Here is a 23,841-nt window from a genome sequence, read left to right on the forward strand (position 1 = left end):
TGTGTTTTTAGGAGGGTAAGCAAAAAATACATGAGCAAGGGCAGCAATGGTTGCCTTGTTTTTCAGAATTTGAAAACCTAGTGGTGAAGCACCCTCCTAGGAAGCAAGAAGCAAGCCTAGCCTATGTAGTTTCAAACCTGCATCTTTTGTGATCAGGGAGATTTCACCTAATTATCAAATTAGTTACTCATGGAGGAATGCTCCTGTGACCTTTATGCTTATGATTTGGCAAGGAAGCAGCTATAGAGACAGACCCTTTGCTAGACTATGAACTTGTGCCAACATCTGCAGAGAGACACAAAGTTTAGCACCTGAATCCAATTTTCAGCAGCTACCTGAGTGGGTCGATCCTGAGGCCTTAGCAGTTCCCAAATGAAGGCTCTGGTGAATCAGAACATCTGTACATGAGGCTAGATATTTAAATGTCTAAATACATATTTACATGAATACAGTCTACAGTGCCAATTTTTAAGAGTTTTGACTTGAACTAACTTCCTAACAGATGGTTATTCTGAATCTATCTTCATTTATTTACGGCTGTTTATGTTTTTACAGATATAATAAATGACCTAAACCTTATTCCTTTTCTATTTATTTATATTTTAATAACAGTTAAAAATATTATTGTACTGTACAACCTATAGAAATTATATAAAGATGATCTTTCTGTATTGTACTCAAAACAGACTGTTTCAAATATTCAAGGAAAAACTTCCATGACCACAAGGCAAAGTGAACAAGCATAAATTAGATGTTAGAATCATATGTACCGTTGTAAGCTTAAGCAAGATATTACCATAAAATAGAGAAGGCCAAAAAAAATCTGAAAGAAAAAAAAAAGAGGAAAAAATACAGGAAGATATGCAAAATATTTAAGTACATGTATCAGAAGCTTCAGAAAATGGAATTCAACAAAATTCATGCAAAATTTCTCAATAAGATAATTCTTATGCTACATAAAATGCAGGTTTTGGTATCATAAGCAGATGTAGGTCTGACTCAGGAAACTGTCATGCAAATGTGTAAGTGGTTACAAAATCCAGACTAAAGTGTGTTTATTTATATCAAAGCATTTCCTAAGTAAAGAAGCAAGCATATACAAAGTATTAAGAAATGAAGGGCATAATACTGTTGTCAGCCAAATTCATTCCTCACCATGTAAATCAATGTGTTTCAGAAGAGTAAATGAGAGAGAGTTAGCTTTTCTCTGCCCACTGCAGTGATTAATTAGCTTATTTTCAATAAGAAAAGTACTAGCTATGTTGTTATCTCATAGCTTTTTTTTGCAGTATCAATAACACAAGGAAACAATAGCTATCCATTACCCTTTAAAAGGAAAATGCACACATGACCATGAAACACTGTGAGACTTCAGTAAGAAATGTCATGAGAAAGAAAACGTCTCAGCCAAGTTGTATTTGTTTATATGTAAATTGTAATATTCAGGGAAAGCAAAGTTTGCTGTAAAAATTTTCTAATATTACTTTGACATGCGTTTTTAATGCATGGCTTTAACTACAATTGTCTGAAGAAGATTCAGACTGTAACACCACTGCGTTTGTATCAGGAAATCAGATCTGGAAGGAAAGACAAGGAAATTTTCCCACTGAATGATAAAGATGGTTTATTTCCATAAGCCAAATAAATTTTTCAGGAAACATAAACTCAAAAAATTATTGATGTAGAACAGTTTTTATCGCATCAGCTGCAGAACTCCACTGGGGAAAACAGAAAGGAGAAGCCCTTAGGCCACATTTTGTGTGACCTAATTCTTTCAAGGGTATGTTTCTGCAAATTTTTAGGAAGTGACAATGCAAATGAACAACAGTTCCCACTGTGATGTTTTCATGGGATCTCTGAATAACCTCAAACAGCAGACTTTGCTCCAATACAACAGTACATAGTCTTGTTGTAGAGCTTAATTACTTTTGGATGTAAATGAGCAGAAAAACAATTATCACACACCCAGCAGAAGAAATGGTTATGCTTCTATAAATTTCTGGTATTCTACTGCTGTGATGGTCAATTTAAAGTTTCAGTCTATATGCTTCTGCCAGTTAATGATTAGTCTCCTACGTTTTGGTAAAATTGCACTCCAGTCAAGGGAAATGAAGTAAAAAGATGAGGGCAAAAAGAAACTAATATTGTTAAAGTCTAATTAGAATAGCAGGGCCAGTGCTGGACTTAGCTGTGATGAGGTTGTCTTTCTATTAAATTCAATACACTGAATTCATGGAGAGAAAGATCAAATGCTATGATTTCATTTTCATGGGTGAAGTGTTAATAAGAATGGGAATTAACTTCTTCCTCATGTAGCGATTTTTTTTATATATTAATGTAAATCAGAATGCAATCATTCTTCTCTCTGCAAGTATATTTCTAAAATCTGACATTTTACTTCCAGAAGGATTACTGCCATGCAGCTTATTTTTAAGGAAATCACATTCTTTTAAAAAAGAAAAAAATTCATTCTATTGACTTCAGCATCATCAGCAATATCTACCAGAAATTCATTTTAACAGCTTCCTATGTTGGACAACCATTTCGTACTTATATGGTTTTAATTCATGTTGATTCGTTTCTAAATGAGTACTTGCAGTAAGTGAATGTGCTTTCCTGTAGCAGCTTAAATTTTTTATTTAAAGATCACATTTGAGCTGCAGTTGATAAAAACATGCTAATTAAAAAGTGTTTTAAGAATATAATTGGATTTTATATAAAAAGAACCCCAATAAACTACCAAAAACCAAAAAACCAAAAACCCCTAAACGAAAAAAACCTACAACCAAAAAAACCCCAAAAAATCCAAACAAAAAAAACCCTCCCTAAAAAACCCCAGACTCATACCCTGATATTAAACTGCATTTCTGCTCTAGAACATCTAGGTATCATAACATTTCACTCCTCCTTGAAAAGTGTTAATGGGTGTTAACAACAGCTTTACTTAGCCACATATTCTGACATATTTATGGGTTCATGACACATAAACTCGCACTTGGTACAGTAAGTGTTATTAATAAAACCTAAAGAACATATATTATGGAGAAATATTACATATGAAACTTCATCTTTCCACCTACATTTAATACAGAAAGATCCAAAACATATATAATTTAGATAAGGCAGCATAGCATTTTAAATGTAAAAGGTCAGATGCATGTACTACACATTTTTCATTTTAAATTGTGCACAAAGTCTACTTGTAGACCTTTGAAGTTGATGGGAAATGTGAGTGTTTATTCAGCTGGATCTTTCAGTATTTCATATATAATGCATATGTTCCCTGAAATAGTTTAAATTGACTACTACAAACAAATAGTAGGATGTTGTACACATATCTCAAATATTCTATAAAGCAGACTAAAAATGTGATATAGGCATCAATTCCCTAATGCTTCATAATGTCTATTCAATAGTAACACACATCAATAGAATTTCATACTTGATTTTTTACGAGAACCATAATCTCCCCATTCCTTAATTAGTCCATGAATACAAGGAAAATCTAAGGAATGCATATAATATCTATATTCTTTTTTCCTCTTAATTCTGCTGTTCTGAGGACTTTCTTAAAAATTCTTTTGATAAACATCCCTAACATAAACACCTACATTGGAAGGAATATTTTCATTGGGGAATAACTGTGGTAGTCCACAATCTCTGATGCCAATACTTCCACTATGTTATTTATCTGTAATATGTGTAATGTTCTCACCTTTCATCTTTCCCAGTGTTTCACATGAATCAGCTCTTACGATAGAGCAGCTATACAAATTCAGATTCCATCAAGACCGAAAATGACTTGAGAAGAAGACAGTATTATTTTTAATTTTGCTAGAGTTATCATCTTCCAAGCTATCACTTTATACTGAAGGATTCTCAAGTTAGCTGGACCATGAAAGCAGTCTATTTGGATTGCTTGGCATTCAGTCATAGAATAACTGAATAATTAAAAATTTTGAAAAAGGCCTTTTCCCACCTGAGGATGACTACAAAGCTGTACCTTAGACTACTGTATTATGATTAGGCCCTGGCCTTTTCACTGAAAATCACCTGAATGAATTATTGAAATTTGTATTTCTTCAATAGAAGTACAACAAACACTGACTATTGTTATGCCTTTTAATTGCTAGGCCAAAGATCTGGTCTCTATCCCAAATGTGAAAGTCCTGTAAGAAATGCTTTTCCCACGTGCTGCACAGTATATTTCTACATGAGGAGACTGTCATCCTCAGTTGTTCTCTTTAGTATTAATCATGGATCTATCAATCTGAAAAACAAAGCTCATGGGAGCAGAATATAGGGTAATTCAATAAAAAGAACAAAAGATTTCAGATTCCCTGTCAGAGGATATTAGATTGACCATAATTCTCTCAGCTTTCAGAACAAAGCTCAAAACTCACTTCAAATTAGTATCCTCATAGTCACTATAAAAAGCAGCTAAGAAGAAGAAAATAGGACATGGATCAAGGTGGAAGGGGTGAGGTTAAGAGTAAATGAGATTGCTAAGCTATTGTGAATCTAATTAGTTTCTGGAAAATACTCAAATCCTGTGATAGGTAACTTTAAAAAAGGTGAGAAATATTTTACCCTGGGAAAGTATTTAATGCTGGGAAATGTTGGTTAAATAGAAAATAAGATAGGAGAGTTGGTTGTTTGGTTTGGGGTTTTTATAATTTATAATTAAATAATCACATTAAGTAATAAATGCTTTGTGGCTGTTACCATAATCACAATTGATTGTTTAGTTGCAATGGTTTCTAAAAAGGAAAATGGTTTAAGTTAAGAAAATGTGCTATTTAAAATGCATGTGTACAGTACTTTGTAATAAGATATGGTTTATAACTATGTAATTGACATTCAATTAAAAAGCTTTAAATTAAGTAAAGATGGCTGTGTATTGAACTGTTGCATTTTAGTGCACTTCTGTTGGCAAATTAGCAGACTGGTCTTGAACTGTATCAGCAGGGGTATAGAACTGCATGTTGAAGAGCAGGGTCTGTAATCAGCATGCTTATCTGTCCCTAAGAGGTGTTATCTTGAGCCACACACATTTTGTTTCCATCTTTTGAACCAAACAGAATCTTTGAAAATGTCAAGTAGATTATTTTTCATTAAGTTTAACTACAACTAGCATAAGATGACTTCTTTGGAGTGACGAGCAGTTGTATAAGCTGAAGATCTGGCCAATTCTATTTATTTATGAAAGATGAAGAATTTTTCCCAAAGACTAATTAATTTATAATTTTCTGAAACAACAACAGAAAAATCAAATTATCATCTTAAAAGCATCTAGCAAAATATACTTGGAATGTTTGGAATTATAATATAGACCCTAAAGAATAATTTATGAGGTGGCATTAAAAGTCCAATATTCACTCCAGCTTTATTGACCTAGCAGAAAAGAATTGTTATTTGAATCTTAAAATTGCTAACACATAGAATTCAGTTTATTTCAGGAAGAAGAATAAAAGTAATAGAGCAAAGGGAAAATAAGGTGCTTAGACCTCTAGGTCATGATGTCAATGAGTAGTGTGTGACAGAGCCCACTATTTGATATTATGAGCTTTCTGTGCTGGAGATCATTCCTTGGAGTTGTTTAATTTATAATATTGCCACTAGACCTAATTCACCACAGTCCATGTGAACAAGTAAATGGCAAGACCATCGTCTTTAGGGATGACTGTAAATAATAAAAAGGTGAATCCACTTTTGCTCACAAAGATGAAGTAAATGACTAAGAAAGAGGCATTTTCTAGTCCTACTATGTAAGGTCAAATTCACTTCATGAATATATATACGTCTTCTATTGTAATTAATGAAGATGCAAATAGATCTACAAACAGAATCTTAGATAAGGCATCTACCACTTTAAGCAAAAATAGCATTAGTATAATGTACATAATACTAGATACATAGTAAATTGACCTTAGTGGAGTTTATAAATTTGGATCTAAATACAAAATGCAGCTATTTGAATCACTATTTGTACTCCAGCTATACCTAGTGACCATCCTTTTGCATAATTTTAACAGCATGGGACTTAGTTATATTTTATTTATTAAAAGAAACCAGTATTATGTTTTAGTTTTCAGATAAATATTTTCTTACAAGTAACAAACAAGAAAAAAGCAGTCAAAACTATTCTACTTTACAAAAAGTTTTATCAGCTGTAGCATGTATTTTAAATGCTCCTGAAGAATTGGATGGTTGGGGTTTTTTTAGCTTGATACCCTTCATTGCTTCATGTTGAACAATTAAACTGGTTAAATACATTGTCTCTCTGTGAATGAGGAAACGAAAAGCACACTCTCAGCATGTTTGTTAGGTGTAATTGAATTTAGCAGACATGCTAGGAATGAAATCTCATTTCTTCTAAATTTCTTCTCTTCATCTAACGGCCATACAATGGCTTTTGTACCATTACGTCTCAATAACTTCTTCTACTTCTAATTTCATCATTATAGCATATCCTCTAATATGTTGAAAATGGTTTTTTCTGATGAATGTTGTCCTTTTAACATACTATTTCATAACTTCCATATTTCTGAGTCCCATGATTGATTAGAATACGGATTTGAACAAATAAAACACACATATTTTGTTGGCTGCAAATAACTGATCAAATACAGACAAAAGATGAAAATCAATACATAAACCCAGGTATGAAAGGCCCTGGGCATCAGTGAACACTGGCTGCCTACCTCACTCCTACCAGGAGCTCTTATGGGCTTCAAGTACAACCCTGAATCCACCAGGGACTCTTTCTGATGAATATACTGACTAGTATTCACATGCTTCACTTATGAGTAAGACCCCACAATAACCTTTCTTTTCTCCTATCTTTCAGGTGTATAGTTAGTATACTTTGATATTTATGTCAGCGGTCATTTACTTCATGGGTCACTAGCTCTGGTAGCAAGTTCCCATTTATGTCTTAACTGGCATGTACATAAGTTTTTCAGTGAGCTACACTATCATAGAAATACAGTTTGAAATATGCTTTCAAATGAGAAACTACTATTTAACATATAAGAAAAGTGGGCATGGCTACAGTACATGCTGTCAGTAATTTATAAAAATTTTTGGCTTTACTATTTAGAAACTGTTCAGTTGAGCTACAGATCTTGACACACATATTAACTTTTCTAGTTCTTAGTAATATTAATTCCATGCTTTTACCTACATACATAATGCCTCTAGGATTGTTGGAAATACATAAAAATAAATAATATTTAGAAAAAAAATAAGGTGCAGGATCTTCTCTAAAATCTGTCTGCACAAATAAAAATAATCTAGAATTATTTTTCTCTTTCCATGTAAGTTCTGGAGGTTAATAAAACACATAAAAAGGAGTCATTAGTATAACTGCTCAACCAAACCTAAGTTTTCCAAAAAACATACGATAAAGATCATCTAAGCTTATTTCACAGCTATAGTCACCCACATGATGAAATCACTGGCCTGTACTAGACATTAAATCAGCTTCTGGATGGAGGAAGACTATATTTCAACAATATTATCAGATAACTTTTAGATTTAAACTGGTATGAAGACAAAGATGTGAGAAGAAACACGGTGAGTTGATACCCTAACCAGATTTTCAGCCCAACAGATGAGAGCTGGAAGTCAAAGTGTACAATTGAAAGGTGGTTTTTGGTGTTTTGTCCATTTGTTCACTGTGTAAGTTCAAGGTGTAATTTTCTCCAATTAATTGTGATGGGTAGCTGTATTCGAATACTCTAGAGCTGTATTAGAAGCTGTGTAAAATGAGAAAGCTCCAACACGCACATAGAAAGGTAAAGGTGCATGATACTTCTACATTTATCTCCTTTCCACAGTAAAGAGCGTTTTATCTTTCCAAGAACTGAAATCACACATGAAACAAGAAATGTAAGTAACAAGGACAAACAGTCCTTCCTTCCCCACAAACAACAGTAAAATGAAAGAGTAGAAAGAGGATTGGAAGGAAATGCTGTGTGACAGGTCTTCTGGAAGTTTTCAGAAGCGTGAAGATTATGTATATTTAAGAGGATAAAAAGATCAGAATTCACTTAAACATAACTGATACAAGTTTCAGTTAATTAAGGTGATTATTTTGATGTCAGTAGATAAATCTCTTCTTTTGCTGTTTGCAGTGGCCTTCTGCCACTGCTAACTTCACTCTCAGTTTACTTCTTTCAGGGAACAAAGGAACCATTTATGCAAATAAAATTAATGTGGGCGGATAGGAACTACCTTTCTGATAGCTGATATTGTGGATTTCTAATGCATTAACTTCTGACAACACTGACTCAGTTTCCAGAATGAATCCTATCCACAGAAAGAATTGTAGAGGGTACATATCCATTAGCAATTTAGAAAAAAAATTACTGTCTGAACCTTCCCATTAAAAGAATGAAGAAATGTAGAACTAGGTAAGCAAGATAAGCCAATAATTACCAGGGACAACAAAAATTCCACATTTTCCAACTGGAGTATCCTGGCAAGTAGTTTGTCTTTCCATTCCTCGTGTCTTCCTCTCTGCCACTTCATCCAGAAAAAATAGTAGGAATTACGTAGATTTTAGTCTGTGCAGAACTATCAGCCTAGCATCAGAAATGCTCCTCCTGACTTTTCCATCCATTCCCAAGTTGCTAATCTATCTGAAGATTATCTATCAATTTAAACACCTTTCCATTTTGCATAATTATGGGTCCGTTTCTCATTCTAAAAAGACTCACTAACTCTCAGTATTGGGTAAATATCCAAACTAACACAAAACTTTGAACTTCCTGAAGTTCACAGGCTACTAGTGCAAGTGCTGGTCATTCCTGTTTACATATTTCGCAATCTTTAGTCTACAAAATGCAGCTAAGCACTAAGTTCGATAACAAATATTTTTATCAGATAACAGTTAAATCAATTAAATCTGAAATAATGCATCACTAAGATGCATCACTGTAATTTTCCAACATGAAGACAATTGGAATGATAAGACAGTGATTTTGTGCTAAATAAGAGATAAAATAGTCATGCCCACTTAAATATTTGCATTCAAATTAAGGCCCAGGCATCAAAACAGAAATCAAACAAAATACTTCATTTTTAGACTGTAGGCCTCAACTTCAGGAAATCAGTGAATATGTTTAAATCCATCCTAGTTCAGGAAATATACTTGATTACATTCTCAACTATAAGCAAATTTTTATGTTCATTATGCAATGGTAACCTAAATTCATTACCACAAGAAACAATTCCCCACGTCACTGGTGGAAGATCCCCTATCCAAACCTCGGAAATACATTGCCAGTTTCAAAACTAAGTGTATAGGACTTTAATACTCCTTTTCTTTCATTTGTTAATTTTTGCACATATTTTCTGTTATATACAAATAAGTATGTTCATTCACAGTTCATTCACAGGTCTGAAATGGTGAATTGTATGAAATGCAGTGAAATGGTGTGAATAATACCAAAGTAAACAAAGATGCTGTAGCTTATTTAGGTTCATTTCGTAAACACTCAGCCATGTGTTCATCAAGCAGTGATTGCACTGGGCTGGGTTATCACACATGGGTAATGTGCCACATTCTTCTCATGCCACTCTGTCAAATTCCTTACTGCACTGGCTCACAGCAAACATGGCTTAACAGATAGTGCAACCGTACAGTTACATGATCCTTTCTATTAAAACATCTTCTGGGATATACTGTTTAGGCTAATTGATTAGTCAAGAATTTTTGGGATGAACTGTGACCCTGGTAAACAGAAAAGGAAGAGCTAAGTGCTACACAGGCCATGTTTTCCCCTTTTCCAGTTGAGGTCTCAAATCTTTTTGTATTATCTGGAAGATCCATGTTAACTTAATAGAAACACTGGAATACACTGTAATCCCAAATTCTGGATTAATCCCTGATTTAAAAACGGAAAAAGTAAATCTGAACACTCTCTCCCATTCTTGGCTGAAAACAGATAGGACAAATTTAGTCAGATCCCATCTACTGCTCATGCTCAGAGATACATAGTGAAACTAGAAAGGGATTTCTGCATTGGCAGATTTTCCCTCGAAATTGTTTCTTGAATTGAGAAACAATATCAAAGATATAAAATCAACACTAAATAAGAAAACAGACACTTTGGTGCTTCTGTTTGCCTAGAAAGTATTTTACTTCTTGTAAAATAATATTTTAAGCATATGTATATATTTAATATTATGGAGAAACCCAAGACTGACTCCATAACACTTCACAAAATAAGTGATTTCATTCTATTGAGTTAAATGGAACATCATCTAGGAATAAATATTTATGCAATTAGACATGTTCATTTCATACAAGGCAATGCTCTAACCTAAGGCAAACAAAATGAAATCACAGAAATTAATTTTAACACAAGTGAACATGAATTTGGAAAGTGGTACATTTTTAATAATGAAGTTTACATACACAGTGATGTGAGAATTCATTTTCATAGACAATTATACTCTGATATTCTTCTGACAAGTGAAAATAAGTTATAATTTAAAATTTACAACAAAGTTTTGACAAAAAACTTGTGTTAAAACAAGAAGTATCAGTGTACAGGAATGGGTAGGAAGAATTTAGCTCTGTTCTTTTGCAACTTATATATTTTCACTCATACTTTTGTAAAAGCTCAAAAATCTCTATCCGCTTTTGGAATTCCAGGCATAGATATTCTATTTAGATTGTATATCTACATTTTAAAATATTCACTCCATCTTCAGCACAACACTAAGATTCATTACTTTCCTGACACTGAGCCAAGGAAACAGGTTGGTTTCTATTTAGAGAAGACTCATTGTAAAGAAAGGAAATGCAAGGAAAACTGAAGACACTAAATAAACATAGCACTTACAATTTTGGTCTACATGTTATAGTTTGAAGTTCTCTATAAGAATTATTACAAGGGGATGCTTGTTCTGTAACAGTTCAGAAAGCCTCCACTATCCCATTCTCTTCCTATTTTATGACTTCTTCAAAAATATTAGATTTCTAAAAAATTAAATGGCTATTGAAGTAATTTCTTTCTTTTTTTTTTTCTTTTAAATCATATCATATGGAGAATGACATTTTTGCCAGGACCATATAAGATTTTTGGATCTTTACCTGATATAGTGGAATAAAGCCAATTTAGCATCAATGGAACAATGCCAGTTTGCATAAGAAGATTTGGCCCTCAGTAAGAAAGAATCAAATATTCAGACATTATGAAAAACATTCTGGCTGAAAAGTTACTTAGGTCTGAAGAAGTACATGTTAAAAAAAGAAGTAGAGACATTTTTTTTTTTAAAAAATTATACATTTTGAGTTTTTAAATAAAAATGGAATGCTAAAATTTTAAAAATATTGATTGTTCAGGTCAAAATTTTTAATGTGAACATAAGCATAGAAGTTTTCTGTTAGAGAATCAAGCCTTGATTACTTTTTTCCAATCAAAAATGCCAGACTAGAAAAAAGCTCAAAAAGTTTCAATAATGAAAAGTAATGACTACAAAACAGCTTTTGTCAGAATCATAGTATGATTTGTGTTGGAAGGGACTTTAAAGATCCTCTAGTGCCAACCCCCCTGCCATGGGCAGAGACACCTTCCACTAGACCAAGTTGCTTGAAGACCCATCCAGGCTGGCCTTGAACACTTCCAGGGATGGGGCATCCACAACTTCCCTGGGCAACCTGTTCCAGCGTCTCATCATCCTTCCAGTAAATAATTTCTTTCTAATATCCAATCAAAACCCACTTTCTTTCAGTTTAAAGCCATTCCACCATGTCCTATGTATAAAGAAAATATTATCTAGGCAAAAAAGATTGGGGTTTTTTTTGTACATATACACAAAACCACTCACACAGTGAGTTCAGTCAAAAGGCAGGGAACTACTCACAGGTGTAAACTTCTGTCTAAATGTGTATGTATTTGCAAACATGAGTTACTTTAGAACTTGGTCATACAGTGTTAATAAAGCAATGCAGGTATTAAAAATCATTATTAAAATTTTAATGTTGAGCATGGCATGAAGAAGAGTAGATGTTCTACAAAGCATGTAAAACAGATAAATCCCAGTTTACTAAAAATTTTCCTCTTATATTAACTATATATCAATATATATCTATAACTATATATTGTCTCTTCCTCATAAGCAGGCTGTTACAAAAAAAAATATGGAAAGCTAAATCTGAGTTGAGAACTATTGCACTGTATCTGAATTGAGAACTATTATACTAATAAGCTACAGATTCCTGAACTATGGCAGAACACATTACTGCCAATTTTATTTTTTTAGAAACTATAATGGAAGAGGGAAAAAAACTTACCTTCAAAGATAAACTTAACATTTTGCTTTCTGTTTCGTCCTAATCTCATTTTGTATTGTCCAAAACAGTACTGAGTTTCTTTCTCCTGTCTGCCAAACTCCCCTAAAAAACATTTGTTTGTAATATACCTGCGTATAAACTAATCCTGAAACTTTTTTGGAAAACGTATTTTTGAATGTTTTGTTCTAGAGTTCTAGCTTTAGAATTAAGTATTAATTTCCTTATTTTAAATATCTGTTGAAGTCTCTTGTTCCATCATATTTAAAGAATACAACTGTACAATAGAAATTTCTAAACAAAAAAAAAATAAAATCAGAGTTAGTAATCTAACCAATACTACTGATGTTAGGAACTCTGAGATGTTTACAGGTTACAGTTCATAGAGCATGATAGTTACTTTCAAGCTAGATAGATCTGCATGGTCACTTTTTGAAAAAGAATGTTCAAAACTCATCCAGATTTGAATTCTATCATGAAATCTCTCGAATTTTTGAAATGTGCACAGAGAGTTGATGTCTCAGTTCTGAATTTATTTTTCATTTGGGGAGACAGTTTGTACACAAGCTACTTCATTTTTGACAAAACTCTATCATGCTGTATTGTTATAGAAACATATGCAATAGATTATCAGGAGACACTACTACAGCACAAAGGCCTTCTGTACAGAGATGTCGGCAAAATGTCAGTAAAGATACAAGAAACACAGGAATTATATCAGTGTACAGGAATTACATTAATGATCCACATAACCTCATATGAGAATAACAGTAAAATTTTAGGGAGTTGAAATATGAAATAAAAAAAAAGTACTCCTAGAATTTAGGACATCTAAGGTCAAATCTAGCCCTAGAACAAACAGATGTAATTTTAGACATTTTCATGTTTATTGGCTCAAATTACCCCTTCTGTTCTCCAGTTGCTGGTAACTTTTTGCCTCGTTATAAACATTCCTGAATTGTCCTCCAGGGAAACGTGTGTATATTGCAGGGAAAGGAAATCAATGCCAACAAACACAAGTTTCTTCTCCCATACACAAGTATTTTCTACACTATTAGGTTTCCGAATCACTTTCTGAAATCCAGAATCTCCTTAAAATTGTCAAAGCTGAATTTTGAACTGATTTAGATTAATTCTTAGCATTTCTCATTAGAATTTGATTTGCACAGTGCTGAAGTCATTGGATGGCAACTACAAGGCTAACACTAGCCTAAGGTTAGTCTCTTAGTCTCTTCAACATTTATAGTACTGGAAGAGGTCAGATTCCTCCTGAGGTGAATCAAAATGCCTAAAATTAGGTTCTTGTTTGGAACTGACTTCTAGAGAAGCTTTCTACTCACAAATGAGTAGAGAGATATTATATGGAAATAACTGTGCTTAGACTAATTGTTAACCTTTAGATACTCTTTGGTTCTTCTTTCTCCTCCTTCCCCTGTACACATTTTAATTTCACGTTAGGCAGGATTTTGTGTGTGTGTGTGTGTGTGCGCGCGCGTAGTCGCAACGCTAAAAAATCCAATATTTCTCGTATTTATTTATTTTGCATTTTAGGGCCCCAGATCTGGAGGAACATGTGCTGAATTTTTGTCCCGTGTCCTGGAAACACTTCTTCCTGTCATTTACATATCTCAGAGGTTTGTAGGCTAATTCAGCTCACAAGCATAGCAGAAACACCAACCATTCTTTTTTTGTTGCTAAATTTGTTTTCAGACAAAATACTTAATGGAATCAGCTCTCTTAGGGGTGAGCTGAATGAAGGAGTAGGACCCTTTGGCCAGGAGGGAAGGTGAGAAAGTGACTGCCTTTTTCAGCAGTGGGAAAAAACCAATAGTCACTCTGTGACTATGGTCAGACAATCTATTCCAGCTGCTGGAATGGACCATGTGACACATTGTTTAAGAAGTTACCACATAAAGTTACCAACCCTGGAGACTCGTCATTGCTCCATATACCCTCTCAGATTCTCTGTATTTCCTTTGACCACCCATATATAAATTTGGTAAGATAAGCAAGAGAAAAATGTAATTAAAACCTTTATTGAGAGAAGCTGTTGATATGAAACATGTTTAGTTTTGTATAATTAGGGCAAATCATAGCTATGTGCTGAAAGGCATAAAAAAGTTCAGATAGCACATTACACAGTCTGTAAGACACAGTCTTCAACATAATGAGCTTTTTGTCTGCTTATTTGTTTGTTTTTTAAATCAAAATACTATTTTATAGTATGTATTGAATCACTGGTAGCCCCAGGTTCAAACTGTTCCTTCTCTCCGTCCCTGCCAATCATCTGGATATTGGATGGATCTCAGCCTATGAAAATTAATAAATATAGGCCCTGGTGCAGCACAATTCTACTTCTGTTCACAGCAGTCCATAGTATTGACAGATCTTAAAAATCTATTAATACAAAAATAAGTAGTATATCTACAGCCAAAATTGCTGCTGTGTCACATTGTCCTGAGGATATTTATCTGGTTGCATATATAGGAGTGACAATAGTCTTTCTTGCACCTCCCCAAAAATCTGCCTTAAAAAAAAATCAGTAAGTATTTTAGTAATGAAATGAATGCCTAAAAGCAAGGCATTACATTCCTGAGTATGCATGCTTTTCATGCTTCCTTTTTTCAAGATACTATAAGAGCAATAGTATGTTACTCGTGAATTGGATGGATGGGGTATAAAACAGCAGCAAAAAATATATACTTCAAATTACTGTGAGTAAAAATCGCAGTAAAGAAATAATTTATGGAAGAATAAACAGGTTTGCCTGTGAATCATTCTTGTCAAACTCATTCTATTCTGGGCATTTTCGTCACAGTCTCTTGTTTTCCTTGTGGGGGCCATTTCCCCCAGTCCTTCCCTGCAAGTTTCTATTCAGGAAACCTGTGGTTTGCTTAAGGCAGGATTAACACCTAAATTTAATCTATAGTAAAAAAACAGAGATGTATTTTGTATGGCTAACTGCATATAGAAAAGAATAATTTAGCAATTCCAAAAATAATTTATGTTGTAAATATAAATTAATTAATACTGTAAATATCTTAATACAAATTACTGAAACATGACCATTTAATCCTTGTCATATATGTGGACAGAAAAAGCAAAATGTCATATTTTACATGTTGATGAAAAATAAAATGGATAGAAGTAAGACACTGGGTACAGAAGTATTTATTATATGTAAAGACATTAAGGGGTGAGATTGTCAATTAATTAATAACTAATAAGCTGTTATAATCTTCTTCCTCATAAAGCCAACAGTATGCTCCCTTGGTCTCTTTTTAATAATTGAATAAGCCTTGGTTTAAAAGTTAATGCATTTTAGATTTGGTAATGTCAATAAGTGGGTATTCTCCTGCCTTGTTCTACTGCTGTCTAATTCACCGCAATAGTGCTGTACTTCACTAGCTTCCATTTTATTTCAAAAGTATGTGAAATTTATCATGAGCACACATTAAATGACGTGATTTTAGCTTCCTGCAATGGGCAAAGTAATGATTAAAAAATGTGTCTGCAACCTTATGGCCAGTTGGAGGGATGCCACTAATGTTTGAAAAATAATGGTGTTGCGTGACAGTTGTTATGATGGCAGGGGGTGATGTGTCAGTCATTTATTCCCTGTGGTAGTAATTTCTTATGGGAAAGCAAAGAAAGCATCATATGACTGGTATTTGTAAGTCTAACTTGTCTTATACTAACCAACTGGCTTTGCTTCCCTCTTGAGAGAGAGAAAAAAAAATCAGTGTCTATTTGGACAAGTGAATCTTATTAATTTTAAGGAAGAAGCATCCTGAATCCTGTATCCCTTATGTAAATTCAGAAGGAGTGAATTTACCTTAAAGGAGAGTGTGCATATAATACCAGAAAGAAGTTATTCTAACATTACTTCCCTTTCCATTTTGATTTGCATTTGACAAAAAGAGCCCAACAAAAACCCAATCAAAACGATGCTTGGAGTTTATTAATATACATCACAGATAATAATGATAATAAAAATATTAGTGTAAAAGTTCTTTTTTGCAATTTCCACACAAGAAACCTACAATGTCTCATGAACTTCACATTGGAACTACACACATGAAAGAACGGAAAATTGGTTGAGCTAGGATTTACTCAAAACATCCGCAACAAGAAGTCCACACAGTATATTCACTGAACAAATAACAATTTCAGCATACATGTTATCATTAGCCTAGGAGTTCATATTTCTCTGAAGTACAGTCAAGAGGAGAATGAGTCTTCTTCAAAAATATCATTCATAAGTTAAATGTGTGAATGTTGAACCAAAATAAAAAAAATAACGCAAACAATATTTGACAGAAGAGGAGAGTGATATAAAACTTGAATGATTTGAACAGTAAAAAATAACCCAGTCATATTATTTTATGAACATACATGTTCACCTACAGATGAAGATCAATGAAACTGATTAGGGACACTTAATCACAAAGCTTCACAAACAATCCCTCCCAATAATTTCCCAGAAAGGTTTCGCAGTCTTCTTCTGAAGAATCACGCATATACTGAACCAAAGATTATATTTCATATCTTATTTAAGAGTGTTACAAAAATGAATTAATATTAGATATTCATTGTTTTTGAAATGGATTTAGATTTTGTTAGAAATTGAGCTTTTTGTGGGTTAATGGAGCAGGAAAAGCAGCAATCACAGTAGTAGGTCCTTGTTCTCATAAGCTATTATGTAGTTTGGAAAATAAATAACACCCAGTGTTTCTAAACACATAAGAAAATAGATTCACTACATTGACTGAATATTCTGTTACATAATAAAAGCAACCACAAGGAAGAAAATAATTAAGAGTGAAAACCTCTAAAGGTTAGTAAAGAAGAGAGTGGTTTAGATTGTAGAAAATAAAATTTTTCAAAGGGAGAAAGCAAAACCAATCTCACTGCCCCCAAGCTTCTTAACATGGTGTGATTTTTGTCTTATTAACTAGCACAATAGCAACATATAAACCCCATTATAATCTACCACCTTGACAACAATCCTTTCAGTTCTAGTCTCCAAGTCAAAACACAGCTGGTTGTTATCTTCCTAGCCTGGAGCTCTGATGTAAATAATCAAACCCTTTTTGGACACCTTTCTGGCTTACCATTTTCCACTGTATTGGACTCAGAGTTCTGGTTCCATAACTACCACTCCCTCTTCTACTTACCCCCTTCACAGTTTATCAACCTACTCTTATTTCCACATACTCACCCTATCAATCAGCTTTGAACATGTTTTATTGATTGCTCCTTACAATCGGCTTTTGTTTCAAAGGGAATGTGTGAATGTTTTTTACTAGGAAGAACAAACTCAGAAGTGACAGAGAAGGAGTGCTCAAAATTCTCTGCAGTATGAGCTGGAAAAAATGCCATATCAATCCCAGTATCAATTCTAGCTGTTCAGCTTCCCTATAGCTGCTAAGCTAACTAACTGTAGAAAGTACTGATGTGAGTCACCCTCTTCAAAAATCTGTCAAAATCTTGGCCAAATATTTTGGACTAAATAGATAATTCAATTTCAGTGCAGTAAGGTGTTTTGGCAAGGAGCAGCAGCTAAAATGCTTTAAAATGAAAGAGATTTGTAGGTAAACCCATCTTCATCCCTCCTGGTTTCATTCATATGAGCTCATATGAGTCAGAAGACTCCTAAGCGATGTTGCCATTATATCCACCTGAGAGACAGGAATGGGAATTCTCTCACTTCTACTAAAGCTGAGGCAGAGCTCATGAGAACCTGCAGTCACAGAGCAGATAACGGGTTTCTTCAGAAGGTTCTGTGATCATTGAAAATTAAATTAATGTAATTTATATTATTCCCCTCTGTCCTGCCATCATCTATATCCTTCTACAGCTATATCTATGTCACTAACCATTAATGAACAGACTGGAGAAATGCTGGAGAAATTGAGTATGGAGCAGCACAGAAGACCTCAAACCCAGAGAAAACTGAACACGAATCTTTCCATAAAAGAGGGATGTGCTTATTCCGCTATGTGCAGTCACTACTCAAAAAGCTGTGTAAATGGCTCTGTAACTACATACAGGTTCTGGGAGAGTCCTACAATGCACAAACAATTGCTCCAATATGTGAAAGTCATGGGTTTGAATAAACAAAATCCAACCCTTCAGCTCCATACTCTCTCTAAGACAGAGGGAAAGACTATTAAAGGGAACATGGAACTGACAGGAAAGCAATTTCTTTCCTAATACAGGTAAACATTAATCTCTTTAGTAAATGGACACCAAGAGAAACACCCAGAGAAGTTATTTTTATTGTTTTATAAATCTAGCAGTTTTGAGAATTGGTCTGACTGTTATTTCATTATAGCTAACTGAAGCTCAAGTGCTGATTTCTGACATAGCTATCATGTCCTCCTTTGAAAAACTGCTTTCATTTTAGCTGTTCATCTTTGATCAACTGATTGTATCAAAAAAGGGGTTCAGCTTGGGTTCAGCTGAGGAGTAGAGCAGAGGAAATCCTGTGTATGTTTGTTACACAGCTACCAGAAGTGATAGCAGGCTATTTTAAGCTCTTTTAACTGTCAACCAATTCTACTTACCCAGCTTGAAATCTTAGTACTTATGGTTCAGTTTATGCTGCTGCTGACCTTTACAATCAAGGAAACTGGAAGACAACAGGTGTCAAGTATACAAGGATGTATATTATATCTAAGTGAAAATAGTTACATAAAAACGATCTTTGTTGTTTCTTTGTTTGAAAACTGTGAATGACACCTATTGATAATAATAATGTTTTAATTTGACTCTCAAAGTCCCTAACTACAAACATTTTGATATCTCTTATATTAAACATACTGACAGACATTTGAGGAGGGAAAAGAATTTGAATCAGGGCAGTTGTTAGATCAGGTGTGAAAGGCTGTTTATAATGTTTAAAAGCAGAATGTAGTTAAACATTGTTAAAAAATGTACTACAAGGGAATCTTGGATGCTGACACAAAATAATTGTTTTAAAAAAATAATATTTTCTCAGCACACAGTGGTTAAACTTCTCCCAGGAAAGGAACCATACATTCAAGAAGACTGAAAATATGCAAACCAAGTAATTGCATTGCTCTAATAGTTCCATGTTAAGGGTATATTTTTCTTCCATTAGATTATCTCTTTCCTATGGTTAACCAGTGCAGGCTATCAATTAGGTCATAAATAACCTCATCCCAGAATATCTGCTATGCAGTTAAGCTAATTACTTGATTGCAGGCAGCCCAAACCTCAAGTGGATGTTCCCCTCTACAATTCTGGCAAAGGCTTCAGGAGTTCCTGGCTATGTTATATAAAAATTTAACACACTCCTTACCAGAGATCAAGTGGAATTATAAACACTGCAGCAGGTTTGATATTGCAGCAGATTATTACTGTAGGGTTTTTTTGCTTTTATTTCAGTTCATAGTAGCCCAATACTACTGTTAAATCCTTAATTCAGAGTGGAAGTCTCCAAAAAACTAGCTGTTTCAAGACCTAAAATAGTAATTATTAAAATACTGTATTTACCACAAATGACTGGGAGGTAATTTTAATGATCAAACTTAATTTCATAACTGATATACAAAATGGAGTAAATATATTTTTTTTTTATTCCCTACAAGTTGCTCATTAATACTACTAAACAGATGTATCTCTCTTTATGCTGAGGATGAAATAAATTATTTTCACACTTAAAAGCACGTAAAAATGGACTTTGACTCCCTTAAACAGTAGGTAAGCAAAGAGTCTTTCAGTAGGTATATACTTTTAGTCAGAAAGAATAATAACCTGCTTACCTTGCTGGCTTTCATTATTGGATGTGAAAAGCGTTTTTACCAAAGGCATTATAAATGGGAGTGCTTAAACACAGTGTCTAAATATCATGATACTTGTTCCTGTGATACCATGTGTGTGGTATAAACACAAACTTACACCAAATTTGTACTGATTTCTGCTACTGATTTTATCACTTCTCACTGTCTTGTACATATCATGCCTAACTTCTGAGCATGAGGTGAAGTGCACTTCTTTTGCTCACTGTTCCTATTTCAACTACCAATATTTCTCATTTCTTCATCTTAAGAATCAGCTCAAGTGTTTGAGCTGGATACAGGCAATTGTTAAACACTGGCCAAACTCAACCATTAATGTGTTCAACCTATTCAACCTACTATGAAAAAAAATAAACTGAGAAGATTTCTATTCTAGCATGCAGAGTATTTATATGAAAGAGACTACTGGTTGATGGCTAAACTATCGAGTATATAAGACTAATTTCAGCTGCAACTTATCATTGAGTTCCCTTTAAATGTTTCTTTGGGCCTGAACTCATTTGAATATCAAAAGAAATATGTTGTGATATTTTGACAAATCATCTTTTTTGAGGAGTGAATGAAAAAAAACTTTAGCAGCCTGAAAAACCTGACATTTGGCACTAGCGTATGAGGTTTTAAAATGCCAGAGTTCATATGTCTATTTTTAGATATACTTAATTAAATAAGTCTTTTGAGACAGAAGACCATTTCATCAGCAATACTAATTTTCTGGGTTTATAGTTTTTTAACTGTAGAAAAATTCAGTATTATCTTACCTGTTTAAAAGCAGTGATAAAATGCAGCCTTAACTGACTCAAACTGATTAAAAACTTCTTAAGCAAGAAGAGCTAATTAGAACCTAAAGGTCATGAATAAACGCCACAGTGATTGTACCCTACTACTTCCTTCACAGCATTTTCCTTAATATACTGGAAAAACTTCCACTGAGGTTCTCACTGAGTTGCTAAGCCCAGTTTCAATCTGTAAACATTCTGCACACAGTAATTTGCATTAGTTCCACATAATGTACAGCAGCATTAATTGAGTGGATAGCGTCTGTACATCTGTTAGCTATTAGTCTTTAATTCATTAGATCTTTATCATTTACCTGAGCAGCCCATCAAGATCAGGGAAAGGAGACCTTGGCTCATGTCATCTGTAGAACAGAACAGCCTGGAATATTTAATTCTCTTGTGTATGCCCAGTTACTTTATATGAACAATGTTCTCACAACTTTTGGTAAAGGACTTTGAAATTGCTCTTTTGTGTGAACTACACATTCAAAAATTATCTATCTCTTATCTGTGCAACTGCTGTGAAACTATGGCAAATACCATGAGAGCTGTTTTAAATTACAATGCGCCTGGGATCTTTTTGATATGGCTAACTGAACTGCATTCCTCCAATTCCTTCAAGTTGCCTTCAAGTTTTGGCCCAATACAGAGCTGACAAAAATTGTTATTAGAACAGTATATTTACACAATCCAGTTGATTGCTGTGCTTATTTTTCTTTGGTAAGTCATAGATTTCAGTTTAAATGACCCCAGTGCTTCTAGTTCAGCATCATCCTTTAGTAAGTATCCATCTCAGAGGTAATGAAATTTAGACGACTATAAAGATTTTTCCCTGATTTGAAAAAATGCTGAAAAATGTTATTTCACAAACAGTGCAACAAATAATGCAACAACTTGCACTATATATCGCATATATTGATTTCAAATCACCTCTCCATCCTCCAGATTTGATGGTGAAGTCCTTTGGCAAATTATCTCAAATAATGTCCATCTTGAAATTGAGAGTGTCACAGACACTTTTAAATATTTATACCAGTATTACTTTGGGATGAATTCTACTCACCCTCATGGAAAGACTGTGGCTCTTGCTGGAATCCCACTGACCTGAAAAGTTTTCCTAAAACGTGCAAAGTTCTCTTAGATTGAGGAAATTTCAGGATTGTCACTATATATCTTATTAAAACAGGTAATAATTGTGAGAAGAGGCTTTCAACAAAGAAAATGTATTCGATCAATGAACCAGAAGATGAATGATTAGTCATTCTTACTAATTAGCAGAGCTAAATTTATGTTTGCACTGACATATTGAGTAAGGAGCCATACATATTTGTTATATCTCTTGGCTACAGACATGGAAAGAGATACAAGTGGCACAATAACTAGGTTTCAGCATATTACATCAATATGCTGAAACTACGAGGGAATGGCTTATATACTACAAATTAACAACAAGACCTAAAAAAATAATAATTCAAATTACATCAATTCTTGGCTTCACAAAATGGTATAAAAAGGAATAATTTTCACACAGGCTACAGATAGCTACAGAAACAAGCCTGACTCTTCCCAGGAAAGTGATGCTATCAATGACTTATCTACACGGGTAGGCTTTGCTCAGCCATGTAGTGCCAGACAGCTGATGGCACATAGTAGCTGCATGCAAATGAATAGCACATTTTAATTCACGATGAGTAATTTCTTGCAGGCACAGAGGAACTTTCTCAGAACTACATGTTTACTATAAATTAGGCTATAGCTCAAGTCCTGTTGTATCACTGGTCCCTCTGGGAGGGATCGTGCAGCCTAAGATAGAAATTTTACGAAAATTATACGGGTGTCATTGCAATTCCACAATATGATTAAATTAAAAAAACCCCAACACACACACACACACAAAACAAACAAAAAAAACCCCAAAAACAAAACCACCAAACCAACCAACCAAACAAAACCCAAACCCCCATAATTAATTATCTCCCAAATCAACTTTTTATGTTTGTAAGGTACAGGAACAAAACAGAATTCTATTCTATAGTGCTGGCAATTATGGATGTCCAGTTAGGTGGACATCGCAGTACACTTGAAGCTGCACATCTGCAAGCCAGTGTACTTCTCTGCAACTTTTGACACAATTTTTACATGAACACATAGTCCTGTCTTCGAAGATGTCTCAGCAGACAGAAAAGAAAGTGAGAGGAACGAGGGAAATAAGGAAGAAGAGGGCATGGAAGGCTGACAGAGAAGATAGGTTGCCTTTCTGAGAAGGAAAAGCAGCAGCCAGGACTGGAAAATAATGAACAGAACTTTAAAAGCTCATATGCCAGCTCATGCTTCAGTGATTTTCTCCATAACAATGCATTCTGAACATTTTAAAGGCTGAAAGTATAGCTGGCAGTAAAGATGAGGCACAGTCCACTTCAGAGAGAACTTGGCTGATTTTATACATTGGCTACTGTACAGTTGAAAAGCTGAGTTATTGTTAGCCCTGGCATCTGCACTAGCTTTCAAAGGAAAGTGCAGGTTGATGTTTATGCCCTGTGGCAAAATCTGGCTTACTCCATCATAGTTTAGAGGTCTGATCTTTGTTCTTGGACTTCCTGTGATTCATTTTCATACTTTAATTTTAATGTGGTATTGCAACTCTGATTCCAATTATAGTCAGGCTTAGATATGTCTTTATCATAACTAGAAAATGTCTCTGTTGTGATTTCTTGTCTTCAGGGCTTCTGGACTTCTGACTCTCCTGAGGACAAATAAATGTAGGACTTCTGCATAGGTGCATCTAAAAAGATATCAAAGCATAGTATATGACTAAAACAAAGTCTGAGCTACACTGACTCCAGGCACAAGCAAGCGCAAATATGCCAAGCCTTGCTGCCAACTCTAAAAGAGGTGAGTGATATTCAATCAGCTTCTCCCAAAGTAAATACAG

General features: G+C 34.2%; 1 protein-coding gene across 4 annotated transcripts in view; it reads right to left on the reverse strand.

Moving 5' to 3' along the window:
* The window catches only part of PACRG (parkin coregulated), a 225,766-nt gene that overhangs the window by 13,126 nt on the left and 188,799 nt on the right, over window positions 1-23,841 (reverse strand). Inside the window, exons 6-7 of one of the 4 annotated variants that reach the window (XM_051811282.1) lie at window positions 21,973-22,026; window positions 21,201-21,271 (exon numbers count right to left, since the gene is read on the reverse strand). The exons of 2 other annotated variants lie outside the window; for them this stretch is intronic. In XM_051811282.1, coding sequence (XP_051667242.1) covers window positions 21,216-21,271; window positions 21,973-22,026 — 110 coding nt within the window. In that variant the 3' untranslated portion in view covers window positions 21,201-21,215. Of the gene's footprint in view, window positions 1-21,200; window positions 21,272-21,972; window positions 22,027-23,841 lie in introns of those variants that run through there. One more of the 4 variants, XM_051811280.1, reaches the window with a different exon arrangement.

Source organism: Manacus candei, unplaced genomic scaffold (genome assembly GCF_025592945.1).
Source record: "Manacus candei isolate 608988 ecotype Guabito, Panama unplaced genomic scaffold, ASM2559294v1 h1tg000081l, whole genome shotgun sequence".
Lineage (NCBI taxonomy): Eukaryota > Metazoa > Chordata > Aves > Passeriformes > Pipridae > Manacus > Manacus candei.